A 23,114-nucleotide genomic window follows, 5' to 3' on the forward strand; every position below is an offset into this window, starting at 1 on the left:
GAGAAAGGGTGTTTGCTCATCCAATCCATTCCTAGCTACAAACAAATCCTGTAATACCTTTAATATTGTCAAAATGTGTGATCTTAGATCTTAGGAAGTTTTAGGATGATGGTCAAAGGTCGGTTCGCTCGTGATACAGCCTAGCCTATACCATTTTAGTTGATTTGAATCGCGCGTAAACGCGCAATAAAAACCCCAAACCAATAGATGGTGATGTCGCGCTACCAGAGATGCAGTAGTAGGCTTCACAAAATTCAGATTTAACAGATAAACACAGATTACCCTTGCTGTAATTTCACTTACAAATATCATTTAAGGGGGAATTGGCATACAGACGACCCCCGGTTTGTATTTGAATAAGGCTATTTCGAACATTTCAAAAGAAAGAAAAACATCTTGATCATATAGCCGAAACTGTTTTTTTTTCTCACTTTGCACCGCTCAGCCCGACCAAAAACAACATCAACAAACTAAACAAACGTTGCATTCGATCAACAGAGCTGAGGTTGGGTGAATTTCACAGACGGCTTCAAATAAGAATGCCCCCCTCTTCCTAGCTGTGTTTGCCGGGTGGATCAATGCTTAGCGCACTGTTCATTTCAAACTCATCTTACGCGGAGTCCGCTATTCGCTTCCTCTGAGTACCTGGGTCGCATCTATCAGGCAAGGCCCATACCAGTAGCCCACTGCGAGGGGTACCAGAAGATGGATATGTAGTTTGGACTATTACCGATCAGTCGGTCTGGTTGGAATGTTGGTGGTCTAGCAACTGGAGTAGGAAAAATATCATCCTCCCTAGTAGCTTACTGCTGTTCTCTACGCTGCCTTGGTGTTTTTGAAGAGGCCTGAAAGCACAAAATGTCGACCAGAACGCCATTGCCCACTGTGAATGAACGCGATACCGAAAATGTAAGTGCAGGAATGTTACTCATTTTCTCGTTTGAATGACCAGGATATAATATACACAAGGAAAAACGTTTGGTTACATTTTAGCCAGTGGCAATTGAAGTGATGTCGCTGCACCGTAATGTTAATTGTAGCAAGCTGGAGGTTTGCTTTCAATATCGCCTGGCCAACTAGCTAGCCTGCCAGCTGATGATTTAGCCGCCGATACCTGCGACCCTTTGGTTTTTGCCGATTTCGAATGAATCAACGTTATTTTATAGTGGTGCATTGATAATCTAATCTGAACCCCATGCACAATTTTTAGAGTTTGGCATTCGAAAAACTCCCAGACGTGTTTGTGTAAGTTCTTCATCATCACCATCGATGATAACAAATCTGATAGAGGCTATTTTCTGATGATGATGGGGCTGGTTGGCCTCAACATGGAAACATTACGTCTAATGAACAGTGTCCTGTTTGCACAGCTTGTGTGAACTTTTAAATTCACATTGCACATGACTATGCTTTTTGACATAGGCCTAAGTTTTTAGTGAACCTCATTGTTTCTGCTTGGTACACAACGTTAGCCTACTCCCCCAATACTAATGCTGAGGTCTAATGTGCAAATGTTCGCTTTGTGGCACTTTTGTCAGAATGTGATCCATAGGCCTCCAGTTCCATAAATGTATCAAACAGAATGAAAGTATCAGCTACCTCATCTAAATCGAAGATATTATAATCACGTCGCTTAATCGCACTGATCACTGTTCACTGATGCACGCGCCCATCACTGGGATCTAGTGCATGAATTGAAATAGAATTTAAATTCAGACTACTGGTTTTGTCCGATGAAGTAGCCTATTCAATTTATTGCGGTAAAATCTGAAATTCATAGGCTATCATTTATAGTAGTAGGATATCCCAGTCATTGTTGATGATTGATGGTATTTTTTTCTGTTCACTGGAACTATACGCTGAGGGCAGTGCGGTGACAGAACAGGGGCTTGTGTGTTAGTATGCTGAAGTGGGCCTGTTTCTGGGATGGACCTTTCCTCTCTGCCCCATACTGTTGTGCACTGAGCACAGAATGAGTTTTCGGGTCGATGGTAGGCTGTAGGTCTGGGCAGTTTGTGTATGACCTGGGACCGAAAGAAGGGTTGAAACACGTTTTTATTTCATGTGGCTAGTACTTCAAGTCTCAGTGTAGATGTAAATGTTTGGTTTTTACCTTGCTATTTGTGTTATTTATGTTCCTTTTAACTCACACTACAGATTTGTCAATGTTTGTTTGATATCTGCTTTCAGAAATCTGTTGACTTCAGATGTCTTCGATTGGGGCACAGAGGGCTGGGCTGATATCAGTACCTGCTTATCCCATTGGATCAATACTGTGGATAAACTGAAATGTTTTGTTTCAAATTTCCTACCTCAGCAGAGCAGTATAGCGATATCCTCCGTGTACACTAAACATAGTTATCCATTATAAATGGGATCATGTTTGTGAAGTATTGTGTTGTTAACATTTTAATGCCAAGGGTATCTGATTTGGCTGTGTAAGTCCATGACTGTGCACTTTTCTGTCCTTTATGCAAAGACAGGTCCTGCGTGAGGCTCCATGGATCAATGAAACGTTCTCTCGGAAATCTCTCTGGGAAAGATATAGCCACACAGTCACCTTTTGCAGAAAGCCATCATCACTTGTTCTGAGGTCACACCTCAAACCTTAGACAGTAAGACAGTAATAAGTGACTCACTGAACAGTAGTGCACATGTGTACTTCTTTGAGTGCTCAGGAGTGTTTGTGAGAGCGAGTGAGTCACTGTGTGTGGTGAGGCAGAGAGAAACTATAAGGAAAGTTCACTGAAGCTTGGCATATCATTGGCAAGGCTTTCTGACACAATTGCATAAGACTAGCTGGAGTCGAGGAGATTGTAGGCCTTTTAAAGACAGCACTGGTGGGGGCAGAGGTGGGGGTGGCTGGCTGGAAGGTTGGAGGATAGGGGGTTGGCTAATGTGCCGTTCTGGAATGCTGTGTCCAGGCAATGCGCTCATTGTCATGCTAACACCGGAATGCTGCTGGTGTGTCAGCGCCCTTCAGAAAGGCCTGGAGAAGTGCCTCTGGTGCCCTTCCAGGAAAGGATGCTAAGTCCCTTCTCCTGTAGTTATTACCCCACACACACTTTCACTCAGTAGCGTTACGTCTCTAGCCACTGTCTCACACTCTCTGTGTCAGGCTGGGGACCAACGCACACTAGTGACGTCTGGTAAACAAGTGGTCAGAGTTGTTGATCTTTCCTTCTTTTGAGCCCAGAAACAGACTAGGGAAAATCTGATTTTCTTTGAAATTGAGTGGCATGGTAATTTGTATATGAAAGGCTGTACGTACATAGATTAAGTTAGGCATTTTATCAGATTGTTCTGTACAAAACACCATCAGGGGTCCTGATGCTTCCTAAAACAAGGTTCCGCTTTTTCTCTTGGCAATCAGAAATATAGTATCCTTTGTTCGGAGGGGACAGTAAATAATTTAAAGGTGCATAATTGGCAGTTGCATCAATAAATAATATGGTACACCTTACATTAAGGTTATCATGAATTAAATTAAATTCTGCCAATGAGGCCTGGCCCTAGGAGTTGTTTGGCAATATGTTCATGGCTATAACCTTAAGGTACTTAAGGTACTAAAGTCTTGTTCTTGATACAAGGCATAGTAGCCTCGTTGGCCCAAGTGGACCAAATTACATTTCAATGTATGGCTGCTTCAGTTGTTCAATGAGCATGACTTGCAGAATTCTTCATGTTCACATTGGAAGTGTAGTACTAGGCAACTACATTTGAAATACAAGTTTGCGTTTAATAAATCTCATTAACTTCTGAAAATGTTGGGTAGCACTTATCTGGCAAGTGTCAATGTATTAATGTCATGAATGTCCTAGAAGAGTACCGGTACTTTTTGCACTCCTCCGTCGAGTATGTTATGAAGAGGACAGTTCCACTCTGACCAAAGGATATATTTCACTTTAGTCCAGTGTTATACTAAGGACTCTACATTGGACTTCTTATCTGGGTTACCATACCAATGAAGATGTATCTGTAAGATTAATTTACAGATTGTATCTGTAAGATAATAGGATTCACACATGAAGCCTTGAGCAAGGGGGGCAGACATAAACATGTCATAACATCAAAAATCATTTCCAATGACTAATGGACAATTTATTTTAAAGGCATCCTTAAGAGTCTTTTTTTACCTTAACATAACTCTCCAAAATCATTTTGATGGCACATAACCTCATAACATGACAATGGCGGTACTTCTGCCATTGTCTTAGCGATCCTCTATAGGCGATTATCGACATAGCAACTTTTTTGTGTTTGGGTAGAACTGTCACTTAGAGTAAAAGAAAATTTGAAAATGTTTTCATCTATGATTAATCTGAGGAACTGGCCTTGAGTGGACATTCAGGAGGGGCTCTGAGGAGATCAGACCGACCCAGGAAAAAGTAACCCTTTGCTTTGGTGAATAGTTTTCAGATTGAAACAACTATTACTACAGTAATTGTTTTACTGTGTCATATTTTGATAGAGTAGAGGAATATATTTTCACAAAATTAGAAGAACTCATTTTTAAACATGCTCTCCTCTGTAATTTCTTTAGTTCAGAATGAACTGTTGCAAACTTGTGATGTGTTCTAGCAGAGCCACTGAAATGATACAGTATGGCAGGGTGCCTCCCGCTGTCTGTGCTGACTCAACTTCATGATGACTGTTGACTGTTGTCCATGATGATGGATGATGATCTTGTCCATCAGACAAACACTAGTTTTGATGAACTTGTTGTAAATCATAGCTATAAATCATTAGTTCTCACAATGAATACTAGCAAATGTGTTTGAAGAGACTCATGATTTTGTCAGTCAGGAGTCGGCCTGTGGGTTAGGACCAGGGATAGGACCGGAACATTGTCAGTGTGCATCAAATTCACCTCAAGGGATTGTCAGTTGTTAAATGAATTATTAGTTGTTATCAATTCTACCTACCAATACTTGCGCTCCAATTTAATATTGATCCCATCCAATTATCTAGTAGGGAGCTGCGTCACGACTACTGTGTGTGCGTGTGTGTGTGTGCATGTGTATGTACACGTGGAGCCCCACCCAGTGCTGCTTCTGCTGCAGGACACACAGTAGATCATGACACTGACTGTGGTGGTGGTCATCAAAGTCCTAGATGCCCATGTGTTCTCTCCCCTTGAGCTATTTTAGAGGTCTTTGTGAAGACTTGAGGAAATTCTGTTACCATGTCTGTTTACCGACATGCCATTCCTCTTAATTCCAACATAGACAAACCAGTGTCATGCCATGTTATCAGCGTAATGACCCTCTACAACAGAGAAGTAAGGGTTATTGCTGTCTGATAGCTCACAATGGAGGAACTCTTTGGCAGTATATCATAATTATGTTTACCTTATAGGCATCTAGTGAAAACGGGTGTCTAATATCTTCAAAATACACATGGCACAGTTCTGTGTAAAATGATGGGGTCTCTTAAAAATCTTTATAGGATCTATTATCTATCTGTTTTGAAAAATAAGTTTTGTAACATCTTTCCACCCTCTTGGATTGTCTATGCCTGGATGCAGATGTGTTGGGGCGTGGCCCCAAAACCACACCCATCTGTCAGAAATGTGACCACTCACATCTGCAGTGAGGTTCCTTCAATTTTATTTTAAAATGTTTAGGTCTTGAGTGAATAGGCTGCATGTGCTGCATATTGAGAGCACTACTATCACCATTAAATATCCACAAAACAATTGGCCCAAGTGGAAGAGCACACATTACACTCACTAGGGGCACGAAACCTAGCTACAGTGCAGATTTCAAATAAAAGGTTGTTGACTACTCTTATTTGAGCACTAGGCCTACTCTTCTTTTCTTGCAAATGTGACCTGATATTGAGATGGGAGCCTTCCACCAGTAGGCTCATGAAGATGAATTGGGTCTTTAAGAGTGACTCTTATATCTCTGTATGCCAGCATTGTGCTGCTCCCATCTCAGCTTTCATAACATGAGTTACTAGATGATTCAACAACTTACACTATAATTTGTATCAGTGCTAATTAGCTGTGCCCCAGTGCTTCTATGCAGCTATGACTCTAATAGTACAGTGGTAGACTACAGTGCACAGCGATGCTGTGTTGGTTTGGTGGAGTTAAGCGACGTAATACGACGTAATAAGTTTGTGTTCTGTGTTGAGTGTTAAATCCTGCCTCTAAAACCTGCTTAAGTGCTCAGATTCTCTTACTCTGGGGTGCAGGGAGTGTCTCTGATGTAATGAAGAAATTGTCTCATTGATGTCTACCTCATTTCCACAGCACACATCCGTGGATGGCGGCCCAGAGCCGCCCGCCCCTCCCACCAAGTCTGGCAGTCGGCAGAGCCTGCCCCGGTGCAGGAACTCGGTGACCTCCATCACAGATGAGCAGCCTCACATCGGCAACTATCGACTGATGAAGACTATTGGCAAGGGCAACTTTGCCAAAGTGAAACTGGCACGCCACTTGCTGACAGGGAGAGAGGTGAGTCTGGGAAGTGTTCAGAGTTATCCTAAACATCCATAACCTGTGTCCATTAATGTGAACAGTGATTTAATAGCATCCCTCATAATCTGTCAGGTGAATCATGTCAAGGGGTAGGCATGCTAGCACACCTGCCCTCTGCACGCGTGTGTCAACATTAACATGTGTGATGTGTAAAAGCTGAGAGGCCAGGCCTCAACTCTGTACTGCAGGAATCGGACTGTATTATTGATGCTGTGGACGTCAGTGTGTTGGTCAGAGCACTGGACAGAGCTGCTCTTGCGTAAGCCACTCAGACGCACCATCACATGGCTGCACTGCACAGGATGCCATGGTGTCCGTGCAGCTCTTATACGGTTTAGCATAGACCCTAGAGGCAATGAAAGGAAGCAGCATCACTTTTTCATTGTGACATTTTCACTGTTAAAATCCCTGTGCATGTACTGGAACTATGCAAATGTATATTTCAAATGAAAGCTTTTATATCTGAACTGTGTTAAATGAGAAATTAAACCACTTTATGTGAAGAGTGTTGTATTTTAGCTATTTTGTTTATGTTTGTGTGTATTGTTGCTCCTTAAAATCCCCCTCCTTGTGTCTACCCCACAGGTAGCCGTAAAGATAATTGACAAGACACAGTTAAACCCAACTAGTCTACAAAAGGTAAGTAAGTCTTTTAGCATTTCTTTCCCCACATCTGTGACCATAATGTGCAGTCACAACAAACCGTTTACAGACGTTTACAGCAACACCAACTCACCAGTACAGTACCCTGCACTGTAAAATTTTTCACAAAGCACTGTTCAGGCCCAGACACCATGAGTATTATCTGGTTTCTCCCTGGAGGCCATTTTTCATGGAATAGAGCCATTAGAACGTTTGCGTACATCCAGGATAGCCTCCTGTTTGTGACCTTGGATCTGTAAGTCATACGACATCAGAGTTGCCAATGGTTGCCATGGTACCACTGTGTGTCAGTCATGGCTTCCTGAGCTTGTCCTGGGGGACGCTTAGTAGACTGATGGGAGGGTAGTGTTTGTAGTAGAAGTTTGTAGAAGTAGCCAGGTTTGGCATTCATTTTTTTATGTCAGCCGTGTTCATCTTGTTCATTTTCTCACAGCTGCATCTGCTTGCATAGCTCTCATAATCTACAGTAGGATTTTGTGCAATGTGTTATACAATGCTTGCCTTGTAATGCATTTTGCTGAATAGCCTCAAGTGGTGAAGCATCTGTTAAGGAAAGTCCTGAAAGGGGCGGCGAGGATACCCGAGATTCTGTGTCATCTGAGCATTTTGCATCAGAACCATGAGGAACTGTGCCATGAGCGACCAGCATTAACTCAATAACAAGAATTACTGACACTGTGCAAGTAATGATCTGGAGAATCTTGAGTATCACTGACTTCATGGTCAGAAGTGTTTAATGGGACAGAAATCCCCAGGAGCATCTGTTTCCCATATGGCTCACCGTATTAAGAATTCCCCAGCGTGGAGTTGAGCACTGTGATGACTCAAGACGTCTCTGTGCCACCTCTCTGTCTGCCTCCAGGTGAGGCCCATCTGTAATGTTGACACCATAATTGGAGTTAGCACAGGACAGGGGGAGTCAGATGTCAGATGTCAGACCCAGTGGGGACGTGTAGGGAGAGTTGAGAGTAAATCCGTAACACAGGGCATCGTTTGGTAATGGCTTATTCCAGCAACTGGGAAGTGAGGTTTGTGTGTGTAACTTTCCACTTCTCAGTTAAGGAATTTCTCATTTTAACACTTCTGGCTTCTGACAGATAGGTTGTTAGGCAGCAATATAATGAAGAATGTTGATAAGTTAGCAAGATGATTGTCATTTCTCCTGAAAGTCCTTTTAAGACTATGCAGTGTTTTTTAGATATAGGGATCAAACACACTTTTAAATTGAGGGGGATTCTGATCAATACACCCATCATCCCCTCATCACCCACGTTGTGGTCTTAATTACTTAGTTGGTCACTTGTAGTTGTATGTTGACACCCTAGACGAATGGTCAATTTTACTGTTACAGTTACACACGTTTGCATTCATTTTTGTATGCTTCAGTTCCTTGCATCTGCATGCTGTGTCATTCAGTCACCTGGTCCTATGATCCCGCATGTTCTCTAAAGCTTCACTGTTCCATAGTTAATAGACAGAGAGGTGAGGAGCAACTCCCTTGTGCTTATGCCTGTGCTGAAAAGAGCCAAAGAATGCACACTGAATGAGTCAAGGAAAGCCAATGTGTGTGTGTGTGTGTGTGTGTGTCAGAAAATGTTTTGCCAAATACACACACACACACACACACACACACACACACACACACACACACACACACACAAAGACACATCTCTCTCTCTTTCTCTCACACACACAAACACACACGTCTCTCTCTCTCACACACACACACACACACACACACAGAGAGGGAGGGAGAGAGAGAGAGAGAGAGAGAGACTCCAGACAGACATATTTTTTGGAGAAAGAGAAGAACTTCTGAATGTCGAATGCTGTTTGATTTCCTAAGTATCCTAAAATTAGGCTGCTTTATTTCTCCCAAGCGTAGAGCTGGACTGTCTGTTGCACACTCACTGTCATCTAACAGTTGCATCCGTCATAGCATATTCATCATGTCTACTTTTTTCTGAATAAGCCACATTTGTGTAAGCATTAAGTGTAGTGTACATTACATTCTATAAAACAGAGTCTATAACCGAGTCTCCTAGGACCAAGCTCCCCCAGAAATTCTCCAACAACCTATTGCCTTAGGGGATGTCTTTATTGTCATGTGATAAATTGATGTGTCGCTACATTGTTCTCAGTCCTTGTTCCTGGTCCTTCTCTCTAGTGTTGGAAACCACATTCACTTCCTTTGGAATGTGTAGAACCTTTTATAGAAAACTGAAATGGGAGCCTTAAATAATTTGTCTTAATGGCAAACATGCATTAGTGTGATCACTCTGCTGTTTTCTCTTTTGCAATTCTTAAACAGCTTTACACATATCCAATCAATTACAATATCAAAACAGCATCTGCTCTGGGTTCTTTCAAATCTCCTCAAAGGGCATTTTTTAAACCAGAGTGGTCTCTAGGTTTGGTGTATTTGTATAGATGGGAAAATGCCCCCCTTATGACCTATGGAGGTCTGGACATCCATTGCTTAGGTCTATTTGTAACTCTCAGCCATTGGTAGGATGGGAATAGTTGTAGTGGTACTACAGTCCATGGTTGCTGGTGGATTTTGCCTGTCGGTCTCACGGAATGGCGGGATAAGTTTTGGGATAATTTATATTTTATCTTATTATGATACTTATTACTGATGGACTGTTGAGTCTGACTGTGCTTTGGGTTGCCAATGACACCAGACTGTTTTTTACTGCAGCAGCTACTCTTGACAACTCTGTCTTCTTTTTTTACCAGCTCTTTCGTGAAGTAAGGATTATGAAGATCTTGAATCACCCTAATATTGGTAAGACCTTTCCCATTTTTGTTGTTTGTCTTTTCCCCTTGTTCATTAGCTTGACCTGATTATGATGAGCATTACGTACAGTAGAGGAGTCTCTCATCCATATGCAGCTCCCTAAAACATTTGTGCCATGTAAAACTTGCCACTCTGAAGTAACCAATAATACCAAATGACCAATGAAGTGACCAATAATACCACATGAGATATTTATGTGAGAAAGTTCAAGCAAATTGAGGGATGATAAACTGATTATAACAGGTGACAGCAATATTAATGATGTCCAGCAGTTGTTTCCTTCCATTAGGAAATCCTACAACTACAGCAACTAGTCCAAGAGTGTAATCAAGCAGTTAGTGCACCGACAATCCATCTGAAATCTGCACATCATGTATGTGACCGTTTGAATTGTACTGCACAGAAAGCTATTTCAGATCATAAGTGACGGGATTGAGATGATTGCATTTTTAATTGGTTTACTACTACTGGTTTAAATTACGGGTCTGTAGGGCATCCCTGTGGTCCAAAGCTGTGTGCTTTAGTTGATACAGTTAGTTGACAGCATGTGAGTATCTTGGAGGAATTAGCCAAGCAGTAGATTGTGGCTCTAAGAGTGCTGGGATGGATAATTCAGGTTGAGAGCTGTGATTGTCCACTCCAAAACAGATAGACAACGAGCCTTGCCTGTTGCTTCTCTCTCCAAAAGCTTACCCCTACATTGTAGGAGACACTAATTCAATTCCAGCAAGCTGAAAACAGTGCTGAGAGGCTTAGCCATTCCTTCTGTCTGGCGCACACACGCACGCACACACGCCCGCACGCACACAGCTTTTCTCTCATCACTCACTCACTCACTCACCCACTTACTCTTACTTACTTTAATGTCTGGTCTCACTCTCTCTGTCTGTCCTCGAGGTAGTCCTTAAATAAGCTCTTGGTAATTGACTGCAGTTTCCCGGGCCTTTATCTCCGTAGTGTCTCCTGTCTCTTTAATGAGATGAATGTGAATGGAGACATTCAGTATTTTGCCACTATAGGTGTGTGCATGCGTGCATTTTCCTGGATATGAAAACCCATTTCTCAGTATGATGTACGTAAAAATGCATTTATTATAGTCTCGCTATGATTGGAAGTTTTGCAGTATGTCATGTAAAAGGGAATACTCCCGTAGCTCAACACTGCTGCACTCCACATGTAAACTCCTCATTCTGAAAAGAGCCTTAACCAGAATATGGACCTTAATGGGATTATGGTGTGCATGTTGTATGAAGGTATTTGTAAATATTTGCAGTAATGTCTCTTGTGATCGAATCAGCATTAATCCATCCTCTATTGTGTCACTCTGTTTACCCAGTTAAATTATTTGAAGTGATTGAGACGGAGAAGACCCTTTATTTAATAATGGAGTATGCCAGTGGAGGTAAGGACGCATATTATGTGTTTCATTGTCTATTTCATTGGGTAGTGACATGTAGAAACGGTACAGCTGATTTCTGTGTCTGAACTCTGGCCCACTCCAGGAGAAGTGTTTGACTACTTGGTTGCACATGGGAGAATGAAGGAAAAAGAAGCCAGAGCAAAGTTCCGTCAGGTAAACGCACACACAACATTCAGCATCTTGGTCTATAAAGTTCGAGTTTTGTAACAACAACACAAAGAACGAAAGCCATATGGATGTTCTATTACTCTGTGTAGCGCCATGTATCTTATTGTCATTGAAATGTTCAGTGTGAATGGATGCTTGAAGTGCTACTGTCTTCCCCAGATTGTATCAGCTGTGGAATATTGTCATCAAAAGAGGATAGTTCACAGAGACCTCAAGGTGAGTGCGCCACCAGATACTGGCACCTGTCTCCTCCTCACACAGGACTGTTTTGCAATATCATTATTTTCTTATATATTCTGTCTCTCTCTCTCTCTCTCTCTTTCTTTCTCCTGTTCCAACTTCTACCCCACTCTTCTCCCAGGCTGAGAACCTGCTCCTGGACGCAGACATGAATATTAAAATAGCCGACTTTGGTTTTAGTAATGAGTTCACCATTGGCAGCAAGCTGGACACATTCTGTGGCTCCCCTCCCTACGCTGCCCCTGAGCTCTTTCAAGGCAAAAAATATGACGGGCCTGAAGTGGACGTTTGGAGCCTGGGGGTCATCCTGTACACGCTGGTTAGCGGCTCGCTGCCTTTTGATGGACAAAATCTCAAGGTCAGTAGCACTTAAGAAGTTGTGCTGCCCTGGTAATGGTACTGGGCAGTTTTTACTACAGTGAAAACCAGTGATCCTATCTACTGCACACTTGTTTGCTTACTACTCATCTGAACAAAAACAGTTACAACTTGAAACTCTAAACAATTAAAGGTGTGTGTGTGTGTGTGTGTGTTCCAGGAGCTGAGAGAGAGGGTGCTACGGGGAAAGTACCGTATTCCCTTCTACATGTCTACAGACTGTGAGAACCTGCTGAAGAAACTCCTGGTCCTCAACCCTGGCAAGCGGGGCAGCCTGGAGGTATGACCATGCTGCCACTCAGATGGACAGAGACACACAGGAACCCTATAGACGAGACTTAACACTGGCTTACAGTTGCATTGGCTTTACATTTGGTGTGGAGCAGGCATTTATGTTTTAGGCTGTATTGGTAGCTGGATAGCTGGTTAGGTCTCCTACATCATGTTGGAATTATTTGTATTAGAGATGCACCGATATGGAATTTTAGGGCCGATAACGATAACCGATATTTATTGGTTTGTTGTGGCCGATACCGATACGATAACCGATAATATTACTCTTGAAAAAAAATTGTGAAAAGTGATTTGGGGAAAGCATTTAATAAGCATAATTTTATTGCAGTAATTTTACCTACCACCAAATGATAGGACAGAACTCATAATAGTCCTCAATAGTGCGGCAGTCAACAACAAAACAGTAGCCTAGCCCTACAGTATGTGTGGCTCCTTTAAGTGAACCTGACGTCAGTGAATTGCGAGTGAGTGGCTAGAGAGTATGAATCGTTTTAATTTAGGACTAAACGCTCATAAACGGCTCAGCTGGGAATAAGCTACAGTATAGTGACCAAATCAGAGTTTGTGAGGGAAACTTATGTTCAGTTTCAACTGAATAAAGCTGCAACTCCTCAGACTGTATCTTATGTCCGTCTACTCTGTTGCGCACAACCTGCTGCAGCAGAAATGAAAGGTGTTAGCCCCGAAGGTTTTAATAACTTATTATGATGACCTGTCTGGAACTGAAGCAGGAATGGTTAGCATATTTCTAGGTAGTAATACACAACCCAAGCTAACGTAATGCAAATATAATACTAAAACACAACTTAGAACTAGGCCTACTTATGTACTCGTCCCACTAACGAGTTTGCTTATTTGTTTCCCCGATCAGCGTGGTAAAGTGCAAACACACCAGCACTAGATAGGGCTGAGCTCCGCTCTGGTAAGGTTAAATGGCGGACCATTCACGAGACGATTTTGAGATGCACAGATTCCCAAATGAACGCATATCCACAGATTTGGTTAGAGTGGTGAAATACATTCACAACGCTGACATTATATTGAGGAAAAAGTATAGCCAACCAAGCTCAAGTAGCTCAGTGTAGCCAGACGGACCTTACGTAGGCCTAAATTAGGACTTTAAAAAATATCGGCGCAAATTATCGGCCAGAATTCTGTTATCGGACCGATAATAATATTTTCATTTTTTCACTTATCGGCCAATAATATATCGGCCGCCGATATATCGTGCATCCCTAATTTGTATACTGTTATTTGTATTCTATAGTTACTATTTTTATTATTAAATTAATTGTATCGTCTTGTTTCTGAGATTGAGATGGAACTGAAGTGGAGACGTGTTTGTATTTTGTGTATTTCAGGCATTTTTTTCACATAGGCAAACATTAGGGTGCATATGACATATGATAGACACTTGCTTGTAGCCATCTTATTTATGAATGTGTAAACATTAAGGGTGTCATTTTGTTACACTATCTCTTTCAGCAAATCATGAAGGACCGCTGGATGAACGTGGCCCATGAGGAGGAGGAACTCAAGCCCTACACTGAACCAGAGCCCGACTTCAAAGATCCAGACAGAATAGGTCTGCTTTAGTCTCTCTGTCCCCTGCCTTGGTCCCTCAACCCCTCCGTTAGCTTGACATTGTCTGGACCAGGGGTCTCAAACACCCGGCCCGCGGGCCAAATCCGGCCCGCGTCTGGCCCAATTCCGGCCCGCGACGTATGTCAAAATAATAATGTAATCTGGCTCTTGAGACTATTTTTAATTGCAACAAACAACGGTACTGATTAAAATAGACGATAGTTCCAAGTACAGTGACAAATCTCATTTGTACTCTGCTCCACTATGTGCTAGACATCCAGAGCTTCATTCAAACCCAAAATCGCTGCGCAAAGTTTTCAGGAAATACTTGTATTACACGTGAGAAACACAAAGACGTGCATTTGTAATGACGCGAAAGCGATGCAGGCTATAGTGTTGCATAAATTGAAGCAGAAATAGGCCTACACCAAATGTTGAAAAACGTTTACGTGTGATGAAGTCTTAGGTAGGCTATGTTATTCACCTATTCTAAATCTGAAGGAGAATATCCTTTTGGAGATTATGATCGATCGTCTACTCTATTGAATGGAGGTGCGTCTGCGTGTATACGACTGTGTCCACTAAGCATACCATGCTTATTTCGACCCTCTGCCCAACATAGCTTGGAGGTTGCAGTGGTAATCGTGATGATAGTGTCCGTAATGGACGTGGTACAGACAGCAGGGCTAGTAGAAGTAGGGCTCTAAACTACAAAGTCACCCGCAATATGATGTGAACTTCTGGGTACTCAGATTACCCGCGATAGGAACTGATTTGACCAGAATACTTTATTGTAGGCCCTGTGGTTTAGAAACCATATACATCTTAGGTGTTGGTATACATCTTAGGTGTTTTTCTGTTAATTTGTTATGTGGGTAATATGAAAAAAGGAAAGTAAACCTGCTCAAATATATTCATCCAGTATTTACTGAAAGGTGCATAATTTGAGGTGCTTGCCATCCAGTGGCAAATTAGATGGGTAAATTTACAAAGATTTTTACATTTACAGTAGGACTTTATCTCTGACCATTTTAAAGCCATGGCCTTTTGAAATTTTGATATAAAAATGCAATGGTGTTGCTTTCTTAACCCTGACGCCTATAGTTTGCCAGGTTTAAAAAAGTTATGAGAGGAAAATATTTTTATTTGGTGTGAAACACACACATACCTGTTTTTACGCTTTTCATTTGTTTTATAATTTGTATTAATATTTATTTTATCATTATTTTATTTGTAAGCTAAGGTTGCTAGTACAGTTGTCTAAAACTAGATAAAAACACTTGCACTTTCTGTTTGCAGTTTTGTGTGGTATTTGAAAAAAAGAACATTGCATTTTCAGAAATAGCCGGCCCTCCAATCAGATGACGTTGGCAGCTCATTTGAGTTTGAGACCCCTAGTCTGGACGTTACATGAAACATATCTCAATTTCTGTCTCGTACTCGTACTGTGGTCCTGTCCCTCTGTTGATCTCTCTGTTTGCCTTTCCTGTCACACAGAGCTGATGGTCACTATGGGCTTCCCAAAGGATGAGGTCACAGAGTCACTCGTGGGCCAGAAGTATGATGAGGTCATGGCCACATACCTGCTGCTGGGAAGGAAACACGCTGAGGTCAGTGGAAAGTGGTGCTGTGGGGGGAGTCATCGGGCTGCGGCTGTAAATCACATTGATACTCTGTTGTAAGCGGCGTGGTGCTTGACTGTCCGTCTTTTGTGTCCAGTTTGAGGGGAGTGAATCACTGTCCAACCTCAATTTGTGCCAGAGGACTCGACCCAGCAGTGACCTCAATAACAGCTCTGGCCAATCACCTGCCCACACCTCAAAAGTCCAGCGCAGCACATCGGCCAGTCAGAAGCAACGTCGCTATAGTGATTATGGTGAGCATGACCGTTTTTGGCATGAAGCACAACGGTAACTAGTGCGCATAGAGAGGCCTGGTGTCCGAGGCGAGATTGGTCAAGTCGGTTAACTGCGGTGGCTCTTGTCTTGCAGTGGCGCCCTCCATCCCCCCAGCCGTGTCCTACACCAAGCGGGCGCAGGCCAACAGTGTGGAGGGGGAGAAGAAGGAAGACTGGGACAATGGGCGTAAGCTGCCCACCTCCAGCTCCAAGGGAGAGATGGCCGCCTCTCCACTGGTCACCCAGGAGCACCGGAGGTCCACCACAGCCTCAGGGGTGGGTGCACACTCTCGTGGGTGGGACGATGTGGCCCACATCAGGCAGGGGTGTGGTTGTGTGGCTGGATCTAACTTCCTCTCTGTGTTTGTGTGTGTGAACAGAGCAGTGCAGCAGGAGCGATGACGCGGAGGAACACGTATGTGTGTGAGCGCTCCAGCACCGAGCGCTACTCGGCCATTCCCAACGGCAAGGACAGCAGGTATGCTGATGACCTCCCTCACTCACTCACTCACTCACTCACTCACTCACTCAACAATATCCATTGTACAGAATTAAAATAAGGAAACTGTAGCTCTTCATGTATGCGTGTGTATGTGCTTGCACTTGTGGGGATTATTGAACTAAGGGAGATATGCGGTGCATATGATGATACATGACTATCATATCGTGCAATTCCTCATTATAATGTTATTATCTTTTGTAATAACATGATAAGTGTAAATAGTTCACCTCCTCTCTGCCAATGTCCTGTAAGACAGTAAGATACTAGGGACAGATACAAGGTAAGATACAAGGAACAGCCTACAGTAAGATACTAGGGACACTGTATGAGGCTGTCCAATAGCTCTCGTGTGGCATTGAGGAGCAGTGAAATATTCCAGGAGGGAGGGTGGCACCGGCAGTAGCGATCTTGGACACCAGGTTGTTTGTAACTCACTACAGGGAATAGGGAAGACATGTATTGGCAGCCTTTCTTACATAGTTTCTTTCTGTCTTTCTTTCTTTCTCTCTCTCTCAGTTTAAGTGAGATGTCTGCCTCAGCTAGTGGCACATCCCCATCCTCAGGCATGGCATCCACACGGTCACGCCACATGAAGTCCATGTCTGCCTCTGGGCACCCTGTGAAGTCCCCCCTGCCTCCCATTGAGGACAACGCCGAGTACAAAGGGTGAGGCCACATTGGACCAGACAACCTCCTATCAGTACCTCCTATATCCTATATCCCATCACCCATCTCCTATATCCTATATCACATCTCCTATATCCTATATCACATCTCCTATATCCCATCTCCCATATCCCATCTCCTATATCCCATCTCCTATATCCCATCACCTATATCCCATCTCCTATATCCCATCACCCATCTCCTATATCCTATATCACATCTCCTATATCCCATCTCCTACATCCTATCTTCTATATCCCATCTCCCATATCCCATCTCCTATCACCTATATCCCATCTGCTATCTCCTACAGTCTATATCGGCAGAATGGAATTCCATGACCATCTCTGTTTGCCATCATCTTCATCTCTGTCGTTTCTCTCTCTTCTATTTTTTATCTCGCCTCTCTCTCTCTCTCTCTCTCTCTCTCTCTCTCTCTCTCTCTCTCTCTCTCTCTCTCTCTCGTCCACTTCTAGCTCGAGCACGCGCGCCCCCACGGCCTCCCCTTCGGCCCACAGCATCAGCAGCAGCACGCCTGACCGCACACGGTTTCCACGGGGCACGTCCAGTCGCAGCACTTTCCACGGCGGGCAGCTCCGGGACCGACGCAGTGCCACCTACAACGGGCCGCCCGCCTCGCCCTCTCTGTCCCACGACACTGGAGCTCTCGCCCAAGCGCGCCGCGGCACCTCCTCGGGCATCATCAGCAAGATCACCTCCAAGTTTGTGCGCAGGTCAGTTGAGAGCCCTTACACCATAATCGTTGCTCTTCCAGACAACAGCGACGTGCAGCAGCTGATGTTTTGTTGTGTGCCCTCAGTACTAGTGGACTTGTATTTCCAGTGCATCTGGAATGTTCTCCTCACCATTGTAAAAGTTCAGTCTGATTCATATTACAAGCAGAAGGCCTAGGGGTGCATCAGCAGAAAGTGTAGAGTGCTGGCCAACTGATCTCTACTGTGTGCCACTGCCACTCCACTTCACCCCAGGTCCAGCCCCCCTGCTCTTATTCAAAGTTAAATGACCGCTGCAAATTTGAACAGGACCGTCAACTCATTCATATGTCACTCAGCAACCGTAGGATGACATCAGAAAAATGTGCAGTGGTCTCTTCATCTTTTCCAGAGGTCTCTTCACACTAGTGCTGTTGGTGCTGTTAGTGTTGTTCCCTATATTCTGCATTCCAGCCATTCAGTTTTTTTCTCCTTTTACTACATTTTATTTTGTTGTTTATACAAATCGACTGAAGGCCTTTTATTTATGTAAGCAATGCATTTCCCACATCTTAGCATCTGAGACAGATTAAACTGTAGAGTCTCAATAACGCTATCTAGTAATTACTTGGACATTTGTTGTATTTTTCTTTGATCCTGAGCTAATCATGACACACAGGTCAATTAATGGAGAGTATAGAAAAGTGTCTATCACTAATTATTTCACAAGGATCAAGAGTTTTATAATAGGATTGCAGCATCACCATTTGCATATACATTTGCAACACTGCATATGTTTGCTTGAAGTGCAATGAGCCATCTTATTTAGCATTATTGTTCCTCTCCCCTAGTCACAGTGCATCTGCTGATGTGGAGCTGTCAGGATGCCCTGTGCGCTCCTAAAGCAGTCTATAGCATTGGATGCACAGCATTTTGGCTGTTAATTAGATGCCACATGTTTTTGGTGCAACACATTGAAATTGAAACCCAACCCTGTTTCTGGAAAATTCCCCTTCTCAGACAAAATATTTACTGACTGAACCTTCCTAAGCATTGTACTTCAATGAGCTTCAAGTGGCTTTAAGGATGCCTTCTTTTCTCTTGTGTTCTAGAACTCTCTCTTTCAGGGTGACTCAGAGGTAGGACACCACCACGCCCATGTTCCCCCATCATTCCTGCCCTGCCACCCCCTCCTGCCCACTTAATGACCTCCTCTGACTCTGTTGCCCCTGCAGTACTTCTTAACCTGCATTATACCAGCCTGCATATCCCATGCCTGCCTGCCTGTGTGTGGTTGTGTGTGTGTGTGTGTGTGTGTGTGTGTGTGTGTGTGTGTGTGTGTGTGTGTGTGTGTGTGTGTGTGTGTGTGTGTGTGTGTGTGGTCATGGTGGAGATCTATTGCAAACGATGGGGTATGGGTTCATGTAGAGGTTGTTTTGCTGGATAGATGAAAACTGTTTAGACATCATAGAGCCAACAACTGAATACTTCTGAGTAGAAACCAAATTGCTATCCAAAATGTAGTTTGATGAAATTCAGTTTGACAAGTGAAACGATAGGATAGGAATAACAAAAAAATAACAAAGCAAGAACATTTTACTGGTAAGGTAAACAGAAGTGTAATCATCACCACTCATCAATCAATTTGCTTCAGAATAATGGCTCTTGAGCACAAGACATTTCATTACTGATAAATCCTTTTAACATGACAATAAACTTGTCTTTCAAATGACTTATTTGAATCTGTTTCACACTGCCTCATTTCTTGTGTCTTTTTTTCTCTGGGAGATGGCACATAAAATATCAAAATGGCAAAAAAACAGTGGAAAATAAAATGCTTACACTTACCACACACAGGAGGTTATAAGGACCAGGATTGAGAGCCTGTGAATTGGACAAATCTAAATATTTTAAAGCAGTAAGGAGATATTGACAAATCAAACAAATATGAAGAAAGCATTCCTACTATACACTATATTCATCACTGTATATTACAAACTAACCAATCCTCCCCACAGGTGTTGGCTATTCTAAACGACGCATGTGTGTAGGTATACAATGCATGCATATACCTTGTTATGCTTGTCTGTGGAATTGAACTCTTAATTGGTTGCTTCCAAGGGTTCCCAGTGAGGGTGAAGCCAGAGCCAGGACTGACAGCCTGAGGTGAGACTTGTGTCCTGTGCGTAGACCAAACTGTGAGCCCCAGGGCCTGTCCCAAATGCCCTCAACAACCTGCCTCTTCTCCCTCTTGAGAAATGACCATTACCTTACCATTCAAGCAAGTCTTACTGACTCCTATTGAAAACCATTTTAGACATGTGTGTGTATCAAAAGGACAAGGCTGCTGTTGTTTTCATTTGCCCTTTATTTTTGTAAGTGTTCAATATAATTGATTTTGTAGTTGTCCATAGTGCTGGTTCGCTGAGGGTATTTGATATAGGACTGGGAAAATGTGGTTGTGGGGATTTCTCATGCTATAAAGCGATGTAGCCTACTGCTGCCCCAGGCATAGTTGGTGGGAAATGGAAGAGCTATCTTTGATTGACATTTGCAGAACATTGGAGACATGTATGGACGTGTTTATTAGCATAATTTCTTCTAAATGTGGTTTGAATCAAAGCTGCTATCTTTTTTAGTATATTTGTTTAGTAATTGTCTGTCACTTTTTGTTAATTTTGGTGTTTTTGTCTTTCTTGTAGTTTTTTTGTCACAGCCTAATTATTGGCTGGACCATTTTGTGTGTGTGTGTGTGAGCATGCGTGCGTGTCATCAGTCTAATTATTCATCTTCTCTATCCCTACTCCTCCAGTTCTGTGTGCATGTGTTTATGAGTGTGTGTGTGTGTGTGTGTAAGAGAGTCACATGTGTCCTGTTGTGTTTCCTCATGCCTCTGTAGGAGCACGTCCGGTGAGCCCAAGGAAGATGGCCGTGACTCCAAGCCGCGCTCCCTGCGTTTCACCTGGAGCATGAAGACCACCTCCTCGATGGAGCCGTCAGACATGATGCGTGAGATCCGCAAGGTGTTGGACGCCAATAACTGTGACTACGAGCAACGGGAGCGCTTTCTGCTCTTCTGTGTCCACGGTGACGCCCGGCAGGACTGCCTGGTCCAATGGGAGATGGAGGTGTGCAAGCTTCCCCGCCTCTCGCTCAACGGTGTGCGCTTCAAGAGAATATCTGGCACCTCCATCGCCTTCAAAAACATTGCCTCCAAAATAGCCAATGAGCTGAAGCTCTGAAGGGAGAAAGTGACCCAGTAAAAAATGGAAGAAGAGCTATGAAGCTAGACATGGAGAGATGGGGGGGTGCAACATGCCCTGGTTCCTCACTTGTTTTCCATCCTCGCTGGTAGCAGAGGACTTGAATGCCATTTTCAGTTTACTGCTTTTTTTTCAGGCTACTGGTGTGTGTGTGTGGGGGTTGGTAAGTGGGGAAAAAAGTTCCTAGAACCTTTCGCTCCCTCCAGAATCTGACCCTTGATCCCCACTATGGCTGTTCCTTTGGGCATGTCAATACCCTGTCCAGTGAAGTCAGGGGATGAACCAGGAGCTTAGTTGAGAATCATCTTTACTCATTTCTGATCAAAGTTGAATCCAGCTGAATTCCTGGTCATGTCCCAAGTTTACTGAACGGCCCTTTGTTTGCCCTTCGTCCTAGAGCCTTGCTTATTACTTTTGAGGCTAACGCAACCATCATTGCAATAATAAACCGTATTGATGGCCTGCTATTCTTAGTTCTCTCGCTTGAACTACCTTTTGTAGGGGGGGCAACCACCACAGACTTCTACAGATACTTTTTTTCCATATGTACAGGTTATTTAGAGAATGTTTTTGTCAACCTTGACTGTTTATAGAGTTGTATAATACAAGGTGCTTTCAGCATTATGTCTGAAAGTGTTTGTATAGTCTTTGGGTTGTGTACAGAAAAAAGAACTGTATGTTTTAACGTCATACTGTAATTTTTTATTTTGATTCTGTTCATGACATGATTAGCATCTTTTTAGTGCATTGTTTTAATGTTTTTCACAAGAAAAAATACTTTTTACTTTCAAATATGGAGCCTAGTCCTCAAAAATAACAGTTGGATAGCAGTATTTTTGAAAACGTTAGCATGTCACATTCAAACACCAGTTACATCCACCCATAATGCATCTGTAGTACGTTTTTGGTTCTACAAAACAAACAAAAGGAGAATGTTTTATGTTGACATGGCATTGAACATGAATGGCATTCCTCTTCTTCCCCTTTTATGTGGGACCATCTTGATTTGAATATTTAATGTTTTCTGAATATTTAATGAACACTGAAGACTACTCTATAAATGGTACTGTATTGTAGGCATACTATAGTAGGACTGGCCTCTGATTTGACCTTAAGCTGTGCTCACACTACTCACTGCTGGGTTTGTCTTTCTAGTGCTGCCCTGGAGCCTACAGCTCAAACTGTTGGCTGAGAACGCCTTGGATTTCCGTTCCTCCCCCCTGCCATACATCATGCCTTCTCATTTGCTGCTCTGCCTGTCTTTGCACCCTGGCCCCTTGTGAAGTTAGAAACCCAAGCATATTCCCCATGTAGGAGGTGTCATTTTAATGATTTGGTCTCCATTGTTTCAGACTGAGTGATGGAGAGAAGCCTGGCGGAAGAGTTGATGTAAAACCACTAGAGTTGAGTGTATGGTATTCCTTTGTACTAAGTGAAAAGGGTGAAATGTGCAATGAAAGTCTGTATTGGGATTATCACCAACTGTTCTATAGCAGTACTGAGCAGGAGGGAAAAGCAATGCTCACGCTACACACTTAAAGGGACAGGAAGGGAAGGTGAGGAATACAGTACAGTCCATTTATTATTTGAAGCGCTTTTTCTCAGTTGAGAGAAGAAATATGTAAAGGTTTTAAACTGTGAGTACCCCCAACCTCTCCCTACTCGTAGCTGTGTGTGGGTAATGTATGTATGTGACTGTGTGTGTGTGTGTGTGTGTGTGTGTGTGTGTGTGTGTGTGTGTGCGGGTTTGAAGGGTGATGTTGGGATGGCACTGATTTATTTTTTATTGTGATGGTACTTTTGTCACCTGGAGAACACTTTTTCTGTTGCCTTACCAGATGGCAGTGGTCTGTGATCAAAAGTCATGAATAAGTTAATAGCTCCCCCTATACCCCATATCTTGATTTGTTCCCTGTTCCCCTCACTACCATCCTGAAAAAAAAAAAACATCCATGAAAAAGTTGACTGGTTGTCTGAACTCACTGATGCACACTATTAAAAGAGACTTGAAAGGAACCTCTGAAGTGTTTGTTCGTCTT

The 23,114-nt window shown here is 43.0% G+C and overlaps 1 protein-coding gene across 3 annotated transcripts; it reads left to right on the forward strand.

Annotated features, from left to right (window-relative positions):
- The first annotated feature begins 340 nt into the window (after positions 1 to 340).
- Positions 341 to 23,091, forward strand: mark1 (MAP/microtubule affinity-regulating kinase 1). 3 transcript variants are annotated; one of them, XM_076295666.1, is made up of 19 exons: positions 341 to 909; positions 6,260 to 6,463; positions 7,073 to 7,126; positions 9,890 to 9,938; positions 11,287 to 11,352; positions 11,453 to 11,523; positions 11,698 to 11,754; positions 11,900 to 12,136; positions 12,317 to 12,436; positions 13,936 to 14,035; positions 15,532 to 15,644; positions 15,754 to 15,910; positions 16,026 to 16,207; positions 16,312 to 16,409; positions 16,950 to 17,099; positions 17,576 to 17,833; positions 18,925 to 18,951; positions 19,934 to 19,978; positions 20,712 to 23,091. In XM_076295666.1, exons 1-19 carry the CDS (start codon positions 859 to 861, stop codon positions 21,052 to 21,054), a joined length of 2,382 nt encoding a protein of 793 aa, XP_076151781.1. In that variant the 5' UTR covers positions 341 to 858; the 3' UTR covers positions 21,055 to 23,091. The 3 variants fall into 3 exon arrangements, with proteins under 3 accessions (XP_076151781.1, XP_076151790.1, XP_076151798.1); XM_076295675.1 differs by lacking the exon at positions 18,925 to 18,951 and having other exon boundaries at positions 342 to 909; XM_076295683.1 differs by lacking the exons at positions 19,934 to 19,978; positions 20,712 to 23,091 and having other exon boundaries at positions 344 to 909; positions 18,925 to 19,898.
- The last annotated feature ends 23 nt before the right edge of the window (positions 23,092 to 23,114 follow it).

Source organism: Alosa pseudoharengus, unplaced genomic scaffold, assembly GCF_046254945.1.
Source record: "Alosa pseudoharengus isolate Yale_2024_CS ecotype anadromous, Long Island Sound unplaced genomic scaffold, YU_APseudo_1.1 YU_APseudo_1.1_scf_1, whole genome shotgun sequence".
NCBI classification, from domain to species: Eukaryota; Metazoa; Chordata; class Actinopteri; order Clupeiformes; family Clupeidae; genus Alosa; species Alosa pseudoharengus.